Here is a 17,897-nt window from a genome sequence, read left to right on the forward strand (position 1 = left end):
GGTTCTATGCAAAGCCTCCAAACCTAACAACAATAGCATAGCAAGCAAACAAAAGCATCTAGACATCAGGGCGTCAGGTAGATCTGCCTTGAAGAATCAGTGTGCTGAGTGATTGCTCTCTCTCATTCCCTTCCACATGTGAGTACAAGCGCATGTGTACATTTGTGTGTGGAGGCCAGAGGTCATCCAGTGTGTCATTTCTCGGGGACTCTCCATCTTGCTTTTTGAAACAGTCTCTCCATGATCTGGGGCTTGCAGAGTAGGGTAATGCAGCTGGCCAGCAAGCGCCAGGATCCATCTGTATCCCCCTCCCCATCACCGGGTTTACACGCATGTGTCATGTCTGACTTTTACGTAGGTAACAGGGAATTGACTCGGTTCCTCCTGCTTACCCGGCAAGGCCCTCACTGATTTTGCTGTCTCCCTACCCATTTCCTACTGGTTTTCTGATGGCTCCAGACTTTAAAAGAAGATTGATCTAGACATATCTTTTTAAGAATACTTGTTTATTTTACATGTTTAAGCTTTTTGTTTTTTTGCCTATATGCATGCATGTACACCATCTGCGTACCTGGTACCCAGTTAGGAGAGGGCATTAGATCCTCCAGTTAGGACCAGAGTTACAGATGTTTGTTAGCTGTCATGCAGGGGCTGGGAACTGAATTAATCCTCACCACCAACAAGTGCTTTTAACCACTTAGCTACTTCTTAGATCTCACAATAACTTCAGTATCAGCTGTGTTGTTGGTACATAGAACAATGCTAGCCACCCCACTAGACAAGGGACTTCTAGGATAGACCTAAGTCACACCCACTTCTGTCCCCAGGACACCTAGACTAGGTCAGACCAGAAAGGGTTGCTAAGGGAGTCTGCCTTCGGCTGTGGGCACACACTTACCTCATAGGTCACCCCACTGTCAGTGCCAGCATCCCAGGGAATGAGGTCCTGCACCACTTTCTGGACCCAGCCACACTCCTTGGTGCACAAATCCTCTGCAGATAGGCCCACGTTCCAATCAGGACTGGGGCCCATCATGGTTAGGAAGGACATTAAATGGCGTGTTCTGTCCACTGAGAATTCAGCTGAGGGTGCTGCTCTCCTAGAAACCAAATAAAGAGGCTGTCACGTTTGGGATGGGCTGCACACACTAGGTGGGATTGTCTGGGTGGCTTGACCATAGCTAGAAATGGAGAGGGACAGGGAGAAGGCAGAAACATTCCTCAAGCATCCTTGGTTTATTCTTGTGTCTCCGCTGAGCCTCCCTGGTGGACTAAGATGTAGAAAATGGTGTCGTACTCATGCTGCCCATTTTCAAAGCCTCTATAGCATTTCCTTGGTTGATTTACTGGTTCAGGTGTGAGCGGACTCACCATTCTCTGCACTGTGAAGCTCTGGGAAATCGGTGTTTTGTGTGTGTTGCATACACAGCTCTATTTCCAGTCGATAGAACATCATTCGGCAGAGTACTCAGTACATACATTTGAAGAAAAGAACACATAATTCTGGGGTGTGTGTATATGCATGCATGTGTGTGTGTGTATGTATGTGTGTGTGTGTGTGTGTGTGTGCTCGCGCATGTGTGTCCAGCCATGTGGGATGTGAGATGAACTTTACAATTAACTGCTCACTAAGGTCCCAAGACAACTTCATTTCGTCTTTACAGCAGGATTGTTGAGTCTGACTTGTTTAAGAGGGTCATGGAATGTGTCCAAGGTCACAATGTTAAGGGGCAGAATAGAACAGAGACAATGACCCACACAAACATGTGTTCAAAGACAATGTTCTTTCCAGCATCAACTCCTAAATTCTCCTCTTGCCCACTCAACTGAAAACTCCAGCGTGCCATTGTCCCTTAAGAGATAAGCCAAGGCGAGGCCCTCCCTGGTACCAGGGGATGCCCATCTGGTTGCCCTTGTTACTGGTAGAATTGATAAGCTGGGCACCTTTGGCTGCATGTTCCAGCTGCTGGAAATAATGTCTCCAGACTCTAGCTACCAGGAGTAGTCTTCAGCCTCTTCAGCCTCCATCTTCTCAGGTTGCAAGGTCTCAGGAGATGGTGGAGACTGCAAGAGATGATGGAGGTGGCCCACAGAGGGACCAAAGAGGAAGACCCACATTCTTTTAGCACACTCTAGGTGACAGACCAATTGTATTCCATTTTTTCCTTCATGGCGATCTGGTGGGAGTAGAATTACGACCCTATTTTGTCTCGAGAAAATGAAAGTGCATAGAACCTAAAGAGCTTGGAGACATGGGTAGCAGGTGCCAAGGTTTAAAGGCATCTTGGCATGACTAGAGCCTCAGGTTGCTAGCCATGGGGAATCCTTGGCCAGTCACCAACAAGTCTGTTCAGGCCATCTGGTAGCTGGTCAGCCTTAGCCGTTTTGAGAGACCCCGTAGAGGTCTGCTGCTTCTGCCTACCCTCACCTGACCCAGAAAGTGGTGACTCCAGACCTGGTGGGACCCACAGAATTAGATCATTGTCTCTTGGCAGACATGAATCTAACCAGTAAGCAGAAGGGAGGAAAGCTTGGTGAAGGTCCTGACATCATCCCATAGAACTGTGTGACCTTGAGCAAACTCAGACTTGTCTGAATATTGTAATCACTTAAAAATTATCCATCCATGTATCCATCCATACATCCCCAACCCCTACCCTACTCCCCCACCTACCTCTCCATCTATCTTTGTGTGTGATGTGTATGCACACATATCTGTGGATGCATGCACCTCTGCCCTATCTTCCTCCATAATTCTCTACCATATCGTTTGAGATAGCATCTCTCATTCAACTCAAAGCTCACCAGTTTGACTCAGCTCACTGGCTAGTGAGCTTTCAGGATCCACCTGTTTCTGCTTCCCCAGTATGGGGCTTCTAGGCACACATAGCAATGCCCAGGGTGTACATGGGATCTGTAGAATCTGAACTCAGGTTCTTTTTCTTTACTGTCTCTCTCCAGACCCAGCACCCACATCTTTAAGATGGGTATCGCATGACTGTATCAGAGGGTTATAGTGAGTGATTAACCAGCTATTCTGCACACTGTGTCTAATCCAGTGCCTGGCACTTCTGCTGTAATTATAATCACATGTTTAACATCTTTAGACTTTTAGTCTGAAGTCCCCAAAGCCGGAATGCTCTAAAATCCTAAGCAGCTTGGGTGCTGGTGTCACAAACAGGAAATTCTGAAAAATCACAAAATACTTGCATGAACAAAATTCTTAGAAAAGTGTAATAGCCAGTGAATGGAATCAGCCTAAAAGTCTATCAACAGAGGAACGGGTAACCGTTAGACATACACAAGAGGTTTAGTCATCTGCAAAGAAAATGAAGCCATGACATTTGCAGGAAAATAGATCTAACCAGAAAGAATTATGTTAAACAAAATAAGCCGAAGTTGCAAATGCTGCAGCTTTTCTCTCATCACGTATGCTCTTTGTGGTGTATGTGTGTGTATATATGTGTATGTGTGTGTATATTTGTATGTGTGTATGTGTATGTGTGTGTATATTTATATATGTATATGTATATGTATATGTGTATGTGTATGTGTATGTGTATGTGTATGTGTATGTGTATGTGTATGTATGTATGTGTGTGTATGTGTGTATGTATGTATGTGTGTATGTGTATGTGTGTGTATATTTATATATGTATATGTATATGTGTATGTGTATGTGTATGTGTATGTGTATGTGTATGTGTGTGTATGTGTGTATGTATGTATGTGTGTGTGTATGTGTGTGTATGTGTGTATATGTGTGATTGTATGTGTAGGTCATGAAACTAGAAAGGGGGTCATAAGGAAAGAGGAAGTAATGGTAAGTGGAAGGGAAAAGGAAGGAATTCTACATGTGCCATGAAAACAGAAGGCCAGAACTTCCAGGAACCAGCCAGAGGTAGGCTAGGGAACACTGGGGCAGTTAATGGTGGAATGGAAAGAATTTAAACAAACCGTGACACATTTACATGAAAATCCCATAATGAAATTTTGTATGCTAATTTGAAATATTAATGAAACATTGTGCAAAGTTATCTTCAGGCTGTGTAATATGTGTGTATGAAACAAATGAGTTTAGACCTGGGGTCCATCCCCAAGATTTCTCATTATGTATAACCATTACATGGTTCTCAAAATCTGAAATCCGAAATCCCTCTGGTCTGGGATGTTTTGACTGAGTTACACCAGCTTGCTCTGTTCCTGAGAGAAAAGCACTGTGTGATCGAAGAAGGGGTAGGGAAAGCTTCTCTGAGTAGATATCACTGTAGTTGTTACCAGTCTAGGGTCTGGAACATGCATGGAGCAAAAGATGAACCCCAGCTTCTGCACCAGCAGGACAAGGGCCAGATGATGTCACCCAAGCCCACTCTTCTATAGACTCCCTGTGCCTGGCCAGGCCAGCCTAGGAACAGGATCGTGGCATCTGTTTCTGTACTTTGGAAAGTGTGAGTCCTTGGCATCCCTGGGGAACTTATCAGAAATGAAGGTTAACTGGTTCCACACACAAATTTGGTGAATTAGGGGTGTTGGGGTAGGGCCCAGCTATTGGTTTCAACAAGATCTGTAGGTGGTCTTCTTGCAGCTCAAGGTTGGAAACTACTTATCCTTCAAGCCTTTCATGTGTCACCTTGTCTAGGACTCACTAGAGGCAAGGGCCCACAGTCTATCTATTCCTGCGCACCCTGCATGCCTCTGAAGCCAGACCTGTAATTATAATGTCTTCCTCACAATTCTTTCTCTCATTCTAGGCTAGGGGCTCCTTTGGAGTTGGCTTTGCCAGTGCCCTCCTCCCAACCCCCCCTTGCCCTCTCCCCCCAGGTGTGGAGGACCCCTGTGGGCTAACTGAATACATGTATGATGAGTGAACTGGTCTTATTGTCTCTAGGTCCTGAAAATTCAGTTCACTATTTGGGTCTCAAAGCTCTTATGCAAGACTACCCACCTGTGTATGTTGAATAAGAATGGCCTCTATAGGCTCATCTATCTGAATGTTTGGTCATCAGAGAGTAGAACTGTTTGGGAAGGATTAGGAGGTGTGGTCTTGTTGGAGGAGATATGTTATTAGGAGTGAGCTTTGAGGTTTCACAAGCCCACACCAAGCCCAGTCCTTCTCTTTCTCCTTCTTTTGGGTCAGGGCTCTTAGCTACTACGCTAGCACCATGCCTACCTATCACTGTGCCTCCCTTTCATGATGACCATGGACTATCCTTCTTAAACTATAAGCAATTCTCCAATTAAATGATTCTTTTATACAGTTACCTGGTGATGGTGTTTTGATGGAGATAGATAGGACAGTAACTAAGACACCCACTGCAGACATGCCTGCCTTCGTGTAATGATTAGGTACAGCTCTTTATGAGTTACTCTGGATTGTGGGTCAGTGGTTTCAATAACTTCTTTGTGTATATGGAGTGGGTATAGAGTGTGTGCACGCACGTGTGCTGGGGAACATACATATGTGTGTGTGTGTGTGTGTGTGTGTGTGTGTGTATCACAGAGGCTGAGGACAGCCTCAGGTGCATTTTCTCATATGCTGTACAGCTGTCTTTTTGCAGGGTGGGGGTGGGGTGGGAGGATAAGATTTCTATGTCCTGGAATTTGCCAAGTAGGCTAGACTGGCTGGCTAGGAAGCCCCAAGCATCCACCCATTTCTCCCTCCATCATGTTGGGATTATAAACATGTGTTACCACACCTGACATCTTAAAATGTGGGTTTTGGACCTTGTACTTTCCGGTTAAGCACTTGACTGACTGAGCTATTGCTCCATCCTCAGTAAAATTTGTAAGTTTGTTTATTTGTTTGTTTGTTTGTTTGTTTCAGTAGAGACAGTGTCTCTCTGTGTAGCCCTGGCTCTCCTGGAACTCGATCTGTAGATCCACCTGCCTCTGCCTCCCAAGCCCTGGGATTAAAGGCGTGTGTTACCACCACCCTCAGGAGCTTTCTGAGAAGCTTCTGCAGGAACCCGCAGCCTGGGAACTGTGGCGCTGCCCATCCAGCCTCATAAGGAGTGGCTGCCCTGTCTTGCAGTGCCTGTCCAGCATCCTTTAGGAATGTATCCTCCCTTTTCCACTGCCACACAGACAGACTACTCCACTCACTGTCTCCCCAGATCCCTAAGTATGTAATTCATCTCCTGAAGCCCACAAGTGACAGGATTCACAGTGATAACCAAAGGAGACAAATCTAGCTCTCCCGAGGAATTTAGATCTTTAGAAACCGTCCTGATTCTAACCCAGCACAAACTGGCCCTTATGTATCTGACAGACATAACCTTGTGTGATAGTGAATCTTCATGTCAGCTTAACTGGATAGTGAATCACCTAGGAGACTGAGTGTTCTCAAAGGAGTTCCCAGAGATTAATTGAGGACCACCCTGAATGTGGGAAGGACCATCTCTGGGCTGGCACCCCTGACTGAATACAGAGGGGGAGAAAGGAAAGGTGAGCTGAGCCCCAGTCCACATCTCTGGGTTTCCTGGCTACAGATGTTCTGTGGTAGGTACCTCACGTTCCCGTTGTTTGTATCTCCTGAAACCATGAGCCAAAATACACCTTTCCTTTCTTAGGCTGCTTTTTTTTTTTTTTTTTTTTTTTTTTTTTTTTTTTTTTTAACCAGGTATTTGGTTACAGAAAGAAAAGTAGCTAAGACACCACCCAAGGGTCAGAGCTCACAGAAGCATTTTCAACTCGCGGCAGCTGGCAGCCTGAGGGTGGTTAAAGGCTTCAAGGGATGGAAAAACCAGACTCCCCAACGCCTGGCTCTCTGCTGAGTAATACGGCGATTCTGAATGCACGGGATATGGGAGCAATTTTTAAAAAGCATCTTTAGATACACCTCGCCCCCTTCTCTTCTTTAGGACAAGAAAATTCCCCCAGGCTCCGTAGTGCTTTCATGAGGGAGCTTTCCCACACTCTCCCAAACCGCTCAGCACCTCTGAGCTACCTTCACTGACCTGAGTCAGTGAAATTCCTGTTCATGTAACTTTCCCCGAGTAGGTGCGTATAGAGCAGAGGCATTTTTTGGGGGGGGGGGTATTTCAGCTGTATTTTTTTTGCCCGGCACAGATCTTAGCATACAATGGGCTCCTTCTAAATGTTTGTTGAAATAAATGAATTAATTTAGGAAATGAATGTGGAGCTTTTCTATTTCCTTTGACCTTCAAATTTAATTAAAGGTCACGTCTAAGTATTTATTATTTCTCTTATAAAAACCTTACTTAAAATAATGAAATGGATAAGAACATGTGTGACTTTTTTTCTTAGGAAATGCTAGCCAGAACTGGGGCTCTTTAATTTAATTGAACTTTAATAAAAGTTCTTATTTATGCTCTCTTAGGTGCCAGGTCTTCCACGACATGACATCTTGCCAATTTGGTGTCCTATTTTTCTTTTTATCTAGGATTTAGATGTGATTTTTCTCTTTTTTAAGCAGGGAGAGCTGATAGAGACTTATTACATGCCAGAGTATATGGCAAATCTAATTAAAAGTAATATGATATTTCAAAGATATTTTCAAACAGAAATTAGTCAGCCAGAATGGAGAGAGAGAGAGAGAGAGAGAGAGAGAGAGAGAGAGAGGACAGGCGGTCAGACCAAATGAACAAAAATAAAAATATTGGAACCCAAAATCTAGATTGTAGATTGCAGTTACTAAACCTTCGAGATGGGACTCTTGTACCTATTGTGAAGAAATTGCTTTTCACTGGTTCCTGACAGTACTGTGTCTCGTTTCCAACAAAGCTCCCCAAAATACTACAGAGGGAAGAAGGAAATTGATTTTATGATCCATGTACACTTTGATCATTGCCTTCTAAGTTACAAGTCCACACCAGTGAGACTTAGTAATAGTTCCTTAAAAGTTTACTTGTGTCTCACGAATGTTTTCTCACATGCAGGAACGCTGTTACGCCACTAGGAGGCACCCAAGTCATTCATTAGGATAGAGCCTGGTGTTGGTGGATCAGGGTTTGTCTTGTTCTTGCTACATTAGTTTCTAACCAGAAGGCATTTGGGATTCCAAGTCCATCTGGACGTGCAGATCTACCACCTGCTCTACCTTTACTACCCCACCGGCTGGATGGACCCAGGTGACTCCTGCTAGGCGGCGAGGAGCCTTGGAACCCAAGGACTGATTTAAAAGGAAGACGTTTCTGGTTTCATTTCTGAAGAAGTTGACCCAGTGTTTGCACCGCTGACCTCACAAACATGGGCCATTGTCTAAGCAAGAGATAACCAAGCGGAATGGATGGGAATCATTTAGGGGGAATGCCAGTCCTTTCCAGGTGATGGATATCTTTGAAAGGTCCGGTAATTCTTAGCATTCAGACCACCCCGGAGTAGTGCAAATTCAGAAGGATTTGTAGGAAAACTGCTTTCCTCTCGTGTTAGCAAAGAACCAGAGAGGGATGTGGCTTTGCTCCGAATTTGTCTTTTCCTGTCTCTACCTGAATGCTGGGCTGTCAGGGCTTAATGAATTAATGAATTAAATGAATTAATGAATTAAATGAATTAATGAATTAAACACGTCACCCGCTGATTCGTTCACACTAGTGCTATTTGGGAAGGGGTGCTGGGAATTCGGATGAAGATTGCAGGGGGAAAAAATAAGAGTCCGTTTCAACGGGCAGTGATTCGCAAAGTAGGTCACCCTGGCTTTTCCACTGGGTGAAGAGGCTGGAATCCCATTAACCTCCATCAGGCAGGCTTGCAGGGGTGGGGGTAGCGGGAGTGGGGGTGGCGGTTGTTAGTGAAAAACAAAACCTGGCTTCGTTCAGGCTTCCTAATTTGACTTCCTAATGAGATTTGGAAAGGAAAGGGGAGTAGCGGGTTCAGGAAAATTCCTTCCCCTTAACGAGCCTGTAGTGTGAGGTGGAAGGATTGGGATGTTTGGGAGCCAAGTGTTTGCCATCAATTAATTTTGTTTTGTTTTGTTTTGCCTTAAAAAACAAATCTTTGTTTGTCTGTTTCCACTGGGTCTCAGGAAGTCTGAGGGATAGGTGAAATATGGGAAGGTATTCCCCAAAAATACTTTTCTATTTTCAGAATGTCTTCACGTGCTGGAACTAAAACACACACAAAAGAAACAGTCCCCCACCCCCAGCCTTAGTCTTCTACAGCGGGTATGGGGATCCTGGTATTTGTGACCTCACTCTGCCCCCCCCCCAAAGGGTTTCTCTCGTCCGGAAGCAGGTTACAGCAGCTTAGTGTCTGTGACTTTAAGGCCAGCGGGGACTCTGTCCTAAGCCTTATTCCTAACCCTCACGCTCCACCCCAAACTGATCCTGGCTTTGGGCAGTTTCTCATTTTCTTGACTCAGGTTTGCAGAGACTTTTAGCCCTGAAATTCAGAGCTACGTAACTAACTGGAAACTTAGCCTTCATATAATTTTTTATAAGGACTTCTTAACAACATGTCATGGGCAGAGCTGGTCTCATGGCTTTTCCTTTAAACTTCATCTAATGACCCCAGTCATGGCTGCGTCAGCCCCATAACTGAGAAGTATTTTGACCACTCTGCCTCCCTCATTTCCCCCAGTGTGTCGCCATGGCTGTCAGCTCTGCACCTACCCAAGGTCCCAGAAGTGGACCATACCCCTCTCCTGGTTCTCTGCGGCTGCCTGCCTGCCCTTCTGACCTCATTCAGTGTTGCATATTGTGACCTTGGCGCTGATATTGCCTTTTGGTTTTCAAATGCCGTCTGATCACAGTCTTCTGCTGAAAACTCTTCAGTAAGTGTTTTAAAGTAAAAGATCCAAACAAGCTTTTCGTTTGTTGGTATACTTATTGTGCAGAGAACTGGATTTCACGGGGCTATTGAAATACTTTCTCCTATTCCAACCTCCTGATGAACCACCATTCTCAAACTTTAAATGTTGCGTAAGTTGGCCCCACACGAAGCTCACCTTTGCTTTCTGCTTCTAGTTATGCAGAAACTAGAAGCCTTTTAATGCTTCGAATGTGCTCCACTCTTCCTTATTCTGACCTTACCATGACTTTCCTTTACGTATAGGTTACGTTTGCTAAATATCTTTCCTCACTGAACTGTAGGCCCCCAGGAAGAGTTCTGTTCACCGCAGTATCCCCAGCATCCCTTGATGGAGCCTCTCTTTGGATCTTAATAAGTATATACCGAATCGATGAAGTGTTTAGGTTGTCATTGCTTTGAAGGATTTGGGGTAAAGTCGAGGTCAGATTTTGTTTCCTGTCATTGTGAGACAAGAGACAATTTATTACTGATATTACGCCATTAATTTTAGGCTGATGAAAAGCTTGACTAGAAGGAAGAAATGTGTTAGAAAGTGAGAAAATGGATCTGAGGAATCTTGTTATAAAGGGAGGAGGTGGGTTAGGGCCAGTCATCTGGATATGTCTTATATTCCTGTCCTGCTTTCAGATAGACCAGAACATAACAGTGGGCCTGTCACAGGGGGGCCACATCTATAAAAGGGTCACCATGGGGGGAGGCAGAATTAACTCCTCTCAGTGCCGACTGAGGTAACTGGGTTCTTATGGATATTGACAGGAAAAGAGACCCCTTCCTTTCCTGAATTCACATTTTTGGGAATTGAAAAGGTGCTAAGAAGGGGGGCTGGAGAGTTGGCTCAGTTGTTAAGAGCACTGACTGCTCTACCAGAGGACCTGAGTTCAATTCCAGCAACCACATGGTGCCTCACAACCATCAGTAACGGAATCCAACACCCTCTTCTGGTGAGTCTGAAGAGAGCAACAGTATATTCATACACATAAAATAAATAAATCTTAAAAAAGAAGATGCTAAGAAGAGGGGAACACAGCAGGTTTGGATCCCTAAAAGATTGCTTATAACAGTGTAGTTGATGAGTTGGATTATGGGAAATTATGGACTGAGTTGAGCAGGTCAGGAAGGGAAGGCTGGAGCTAGTTTGACTGGATGGTAGAGGAGAGCCAGACAAGGACCTGCTTTCAGGTAAGGAGAACACACAAGATTTTGTGAGCCACTGCACTTCAGATGTTTCCCTACACAAACAAGAGTAGAGGTCTTTGTCTGAGCTTTTAGAGAGATTCTTACGTATAGCCTCACCTAACCTAGAACTTAACTAAATAGACCAGGCTGGCTTCAAACTCAAAGAGATCCATCCATTTCTACCTCCCAAGTGCTGGGACTAAAGGCATGTAATACCCCACACAGTATTCCTCAAACTAATCTCCCTCTCCCTCTCTTCTTTTCCCTCTATCCTATCAATCCTTTCTATCAATATATCTATCAATCCATCCATCGTCTGTCCATCCATCCATCCATCCATCCATCCACCCACCCACCCACCCACCCACCCACCCACCCACCCATCTATCTATCTATCTATCTATCTATCTATCTATCTATCTATCTATCTATCTATCAATCTATCTATCTATCTAGTTCTATCCATCCATCTACCTTCTAGTATCTATTCTTAGTCATCTATCCACCCATCTGGGATTATGGTAGTTTGAAACTGGCAGCATCCCCCTGGGCTACCAAAGACTTCAGGGCAGATAAACTCTTCAAGGGACACAGCTGACAGAGACAAGAGAGTCTGGGAACCAGTACAGGTGTGGTTTCCCATGAATCAGGATTGCTTAGAGTGAGCACACCTGCGTTGCCAGTGCCTGGAACATGTGTGCTCAGTCTGCTGGACTGAGAGCACAAGGGACATGCCATGGTTAATCAGTTGGGTCCTCTGTGGTAGATGAAGGACCACTGAGGAAACAGAGGCCAAACCTATATTCCCAAGTAGATAAGGCTTCCCACATGGACAACATATCTCTGGCCGAGGTCTTGCTAACTTTAATGGCACAACCGATATGAAGTGACCATGAGTTAGGTAGCTTCTAAGGCAAGGCTAGGAAGGGACAGGGAGGGCAAGTGTCTGTTTGGTACTTACACATTGACAGGCTGCCAGGCTGGCCACTGGGCTTTGGCTTTAATGACAGTGAGGACTTCATCACTCTGCAAGAGAGCCACACATGTTTAATGTAGAGAGCTGGGTTTCCAGCAACTGGGGGAATTTTGCGTAATGACGGTGGTCTGTTCCCTTTTTATTTCTTCATGTGCTGTGGAGCCATTTCACCCCAGCAACATCCCACTCAATCACACCTTAGTTCTTTGGTCTAGCCCATCCCCCACTAGATCCAGCTGTGACCCAGACTTCACCTCCATTGGCTAGACTTCCCTATTTGTTCAGCATAAAGGGCTGAGTCACGAGCTTAGGGTCCAGACACAGAGAACAGGCCAACACTGGTCAGCAAACTCTGTAAGGCAGCCAGCTCTCAACCCTCATGCTTATCACCCTGAGCCACCCTCCTGCTGAAGAGACCTTCCCCTTCCCCCTGCCCCCAGACAAGGAGGCCAGAACAAAGCCCTCAGACCTCCTCCCTTTGTGGCTTCTGCTCTATTTTGATTAGACAGTGTATAGAACATTATTAAATTATGGGGAGCCTCAAATAACTTCTGAGGAAGAATTTGAGAATTAATATTTTGAAGGCAAACATTATGTGGTCATCATGAGACACAGACCAGAATCCTACGGATCTTGCTTGACTTGACATTGAGATTCAGTTGGGTTTTTACCTTCAGTTACACTTTCAGGGAAGGGTGTCAGGAGCCGTCTACATAGCTCAGACTCATCCTGCAGAGGGATCTCCTCTGACTGGGGTTGGGAAAAATAGAATGGAATCACCTGGGGCAGGAAGCGCTGTGCTAATAACTTCACAGAGCTCCGGGCTCCAGGGCGTGGGGTGGGCACAGGGGTGGGGTGGGGTGGGGGGGGAGCCTTGTTTGGCTGCCTCACAGCTACTTCCCAGTCTTCGGAGCTGTACTTGGCAATAGGTGCCCAGAACTTATGTGGGATGAATTGGCGTTCATCTCCCTGGAACTTCTAGTGCACCATGAAAACCGAAAGTAAGGAAGGAGCAGTGAAGTCCCCCAGCCAAACATCAAGACCTTTCTCTGCCTGAGGACCTGAGGCCCTTGACTACAAACAGGGAAGGGCTCATGCATAGGCCACCCTGAGCCACCCACGGCTCTGGGTGACCATGTCTTCTTTCCTGCACTTGGACCATGCAGACCCCACCCCGCCCCCAGCTAGCACTGGAATTACTTTCCTGTTGGCTTTTCAAGTGCAGAATAACATGCACTTATTGTGGAGAATTTTTGGCATCACGGGAGCACACGGTGTAAATGGTGAGTCTGTCCTGTTTCAGCACCTACTCTGCCTTTGTCTCCTTTCCCTCCTCCAGAATATTATTACAGCTTCAAATGCATCCTTCCTGGCCTCCGGGTGTGTTTGTGTGGACTATAAAGTCCCCCCCCCCAAATCCCTTATTATTCTGAATCTTGCCTCGTACCCTGCATTTTACCCCCTCCTTTAACACCGCCCCACGAGAAATTTTCTTTCAGAACGTTCTAGAATCCACAGAACATATACCAGACAGCACAGCTCAGGATTAAGATTTTCAACTGCTGAAGATCTTGGCGAGGGCGAGCCAGTTCACAACACTGAAATAAGCCCAGGATGACAGGTCTAAGTAAGGAGAGGCTGGCTCCTGAGAGATACCTCACTAAAGAAATTCAGTGAATGTGGGTGGGGCTGAGGTAGCCAGGGAACTGGCCCTACAGACTCACCTTACTTCACAATTAAATCATGGTTTTGGGGTCCTAGCTAATGGCATATTGATTTTGCTTCTGCTGCATATGACCCAGCAACAGTAGTCCAGACCTTTCATTACTGCTTATTTATCTACATCATTTTCAGTGTACAGATGTTCTTAGGATGCTGGGTCCATGTGTGTGGGCAGGACGGCTCCTTCCTTTAAATGAATTCATCAGGAGCTGCTGTTACATGGTCTACCCACAGCTTACAGTTGGTCCCTTTTTGGAACAATTCATGTTATTTACTGAAATAAGAAGGAGGTATTTTGGGACATTCATTTTATATATGAAATCCACACCTTTATATATAGAAAATCTGTAGCTGAGAATACATCCTCTTACCCTTACAAGGCTGAGGCAGGAGTACCTTGAGTTAGAGGCCAGCCTAGGCTACGGGAAGAGATTCTATCACCATCTATCCAACTAACCAACCAACCAAACAAGCTAGCATGCTCCTGCAAAGTTAACATACCAACCTCTAAATATTTTTGCTGAACATTAAGGTTTTTTTGTTTTTGTTTTTTGACGTTTGAAAGATATTTATTTTAAAAAAGAACAAAAAAGCTTTGGTATTTCAAAACCCAACAACCATCATCACTAGAAAGTTAAACACCTCTCCCAGAGACCCAAAGTTCAAATGCACAGACCTCCCCCTGGCTCAAAGTAAGAAAGAGGCAATGTGCAAACCAGCCAGGGCAGGGAACTATGCCTTCCCCAGGCAGGGTGGCCACCTGGGGCTCAGGCCCAGTCTTCAGACTGTGTGGGACCTCTGGGTGTCAATGAGGTGGCAGGGATGGGTTGCTGTCACCAACAGTCCCAATTAAGGTGGAAGAAAAGCCACCCAGCAAAACTTCAACAAAAACAAATTAGAAATCCATTCAAGAAAGAACACATTAAATTAGGAAAAGAACACAATTTTTCCTAAACAAGTCTTTAAAGAGGATCTATTTCTTGGGGAAGTGGAGGGGGTGCTCTCAACTTCAAGTATTCTCCCTATGGGTTTGTTTTATTGACTGGAAAACTTACACAAGTCCTCCTTCCCCTCCAGTGCAAACTCTTGTACCCACAAGCACTCCGGAGTCACTGTCCCCCACAAGGCACAAAGGGTTGGAGCACCAAGTTTTTATGACATGAACTAAATGCTTACAGCTCTGGAGACAGCCTGACTTATTTATGACTACATCCAAATAGCTGGAGACCCATGGGCCTCAGAAAAACAATGCATGTCTTTCTTTCTATTTTTTTTATTATTTATTTTTATTTTCTTTTTGAAGATTTTTTAAAAATTCTTAAAACATGCTTTAAAGTAAATATCCAACTATAGTATGTAGAGGATGCCTTAACATTTTATTTTAGTTTTTATGTGCGTGCGTGCATGCATTTCTGAGCATGTCAGCACCCTTGGAACTGGAGTTTCAGGTAGCTGTGAATTGTCTCATGTAGGTGCTGGGAATTGAACTTAGTTCCTTGGAAGAGCAGCAAGTGCTTATAACCACAGAGCCACCTCTCCAGAGCCCTGTCCTTTAAAGACAGAGTCTAGTTATGTACACAAAGCGGGTCTTAAACTTGTGACCTTGTTCTTTGAGACTCCTGAGACTTTGAGACTTACAGATGGAAAATGCCCTGCTTAATACACACACACACACACACACACACACACACACACATATATAGGTGTGTGTGTATGTGTGTGTGTGTAACTATTTCTGTAAGTGACAGAAGAATGAAGATTTGTGTGCCAATTTTACACACCCAAGTGCTCTGTCATTGAATGATCAAAAGATGAAGACATTTAAAACTGTGCTGGGACTTTCCAAGTGCCTGGATTAATGAATATTTCCTGAACAAGTATAAGTATATCTAGCTCCTCACATCTTTGCACACCCCAGTTACTGAGGAAACAAGTCTGAATTCAAATTTTGAATATACCATGGGGTAATTCTGGGACTTTTGGCAAGTCTGTTGACCCTGCTCAGTTCTCTCATGCATGAAATGGGGATTGTTAAGGGACCGACATGACACTGGTCACATGACCTGTTGCTACAGTAAGCACTCCAGGAATATCAGCCTTGCTCTGCAGGTGCTTTCACAGTGAGCGGCTTGGACTGGAGATGCTCTCAGTTCAGGATGGAGGCCACAGTTGTAGCTACCCACAGAGCCCCAGAAAAGCTTCCTCGTGAACAGCTGAACTCCAAGCATCAGTGAAAAGCAGAGGGGAGGTTTCTGTGGTCCAGGAAGCATAGACCGGTCCCTGGAGCTCTGTTTCATTCTCTGAAGAATGGCAGGCTTAAATTCGGGGTGAACAATGTATGTATCAGACCTAAATGAAAAGCTTGCTTTAACAAGCTTCTTAGGTGCAGCCAGGATCTTTCAAGGATCCTCTGAGCCCCTTTACACCTCCCCTAGGACGCTTTTCAAATGAAGTACTTCAAGGCAGCAGCAGTGTAGGCCTTGTTTGGATGCTGTTGGCACTTTCCCAAAGATGTGCCAATTAAAGTAAACTCCCCATAGAAACTGCAGGTCACTCGTGTCTGTCTTACAGTTTGCTTTTGGTGAACACCTCGAAGATGTGGCTGCTGTACTCACACCAAGCTACGAGAGCCACGTGGGAAAAGCTCAGCTCTGAACAGGTTGTGGGACCAAGTCAGATTGGAGGGATGAGGTTTCATGCTGAACAATGAGAGACCTGGGGCAGGCAAGAGGCAGGTGGAGATTGGACGCCCGTAGGTGGGGACTGCGTCAGGGCTGATTCCAACGCTGGCCATGCCCACAGCTGGCTGAGTCTGTCACCTCCTCTCTCCCTGGCCTCTAGGCTCCTTCTTGGCATCTGTCTGATCCTCACCTTTGACCTCACCTTCCAGTTAGACACCAAAGCGATTTCCTTTCTCTGAGGCTTCTTGTCATCTCAATATCAGCTTGGGTACCTTCCCAAAGTTGGATAAGCTCCCATAGTTGGGAGAAAAAAAGCCCTACCACAAAAAGGAAAGCCCTATACCAACAACTGTACCAGTGGTAACTCGGCTTCCTGCCATACACCAGCATGTTCCTTGGGAACAGCTTCTTCTTTTTCTTCTTTTTTTTCTTAAAAGATTTATTTGTTTTCTGTATGTGAGTACACTGTCACTATCTTCCGACACCAGAACAGTGCATCAGATCCCATTACAGATGGTTGTGAGCTACCATGTGGTTGCTGGGACTGCTGAGCCATCTCTCTAGCCCGGAGCAGCTTCTTCCATTAGTTAAGTAACATCTTCACATCCACCCAGGAACACAGATCCCAGCACAGGAATGTCTGACCCAATTCACGTCTTTTTATCTAAGTTTCTCTCTTCCGACACAGTTTCCTTTGCCCATTTCGGCCTCAGTTGCTCTGACACTAGTTGGCAGTTTTCTCAAGGAGCCCCTTCCATGAGGCACAGGCCACTGGTTCTGTCTGAAGAAAAGCCTAGATCGTAGGTGGGAATCCCTTGAGCACTGTTTGTCTCCTTTATCTGCTTCTGCCCTTTCCCAGAATTCACAGTTACTCACATAAAACCATGGCATCTTATGGCTTCTGGCTCTTCAGGCAATTCTGTATCCCCTGGTGGCATCCGGTGACAAACAGCTGGAAATGAGCCTTTTTTATGAGGTGATAACAGGACTGTCACTCCTATCATTTTGTCAGACCTTGGGTTTATTGGGTTATAAATCAGGACAGGACCTTTCTGGTGGTACTCTGACCTTTGCCTAGGAGCTCCTGGGTTCTTCCTTGTGGTACTATGAGGCAGGCGACTGGATGCTCTGCAGATCTCAGATGAGGAAACTTGGACTCACCTCTCCTCAAACTGTTCTCATGGAGGTGGTTGATGAGAGATGAGGGTGCACCTTACGAGTACTCAAGCAGTGCCCGTGGCCTGCAGGGACCTCTCCCCCTTCTTTGCACGCACACTCCTGGGGCTCGCTGCCTCTTCATTTCCCCACCACCCTTTGGCGGCTCTTTCTTGGTCTTCTCCGTGGACCACTTTCACTAGCCTCTAAACACAGACGGGCCTGACCTTGGTCCTCTTTTTCACATGTTCTCTTGTCCTTGGTAATTTTGTCTAGTTCAAGCCTTACACAATCAACTGTACAGGAGAATATTTTTTTTTAATATTCAGTGTGTGTGTGTGTGTGTGTGTGTGTGTGTGTGTGTGTGTGTGTGTGTACATGAATGCAGTTCATGGAAGCCAGAGAAGATGTCAGATATC

General features: G+C 45.3%; 1 protein-coding gene across 1 annotated transcript in view; it reads right to left on the reverse strand.

Annotated features, from left to right (window-relative positions):
- The window catches only part of SPON1 (spondin 1), a gene marked incomplete at its 5' end in the record, with an annotated part of 278,019 nt that overhangs the window by 9,113 nt on the left and 251,009 nt on the right, over window positions 1–17,897 (reverse strand). Inside the window, 2 exons of the mRNA XM_080911650.1 lie at window positions 899–1,100; window positions 11,906–11,970. Coding sequence (XP_080767776.1) covers window positions 899–1,100; window positions 11,906–11,970 — 267 coding nt within the window. The remainder of the gene's footprint in view (window positions 1–898; window positions 1,101–11,905; window positions 11,971–17,897) is intronic.

This window comes from Micromys minutus, assembly GCF_963924665.1.
Source record: "Micromys minutus genome assembly, chromosome: 2".
In the NCBI taxonomy this organism is placed as follows: Eukaryota; Metazoa; Chordata; class Mammalia; order Rodentia; family Muridae; genus Micromys; species Micromys minutus.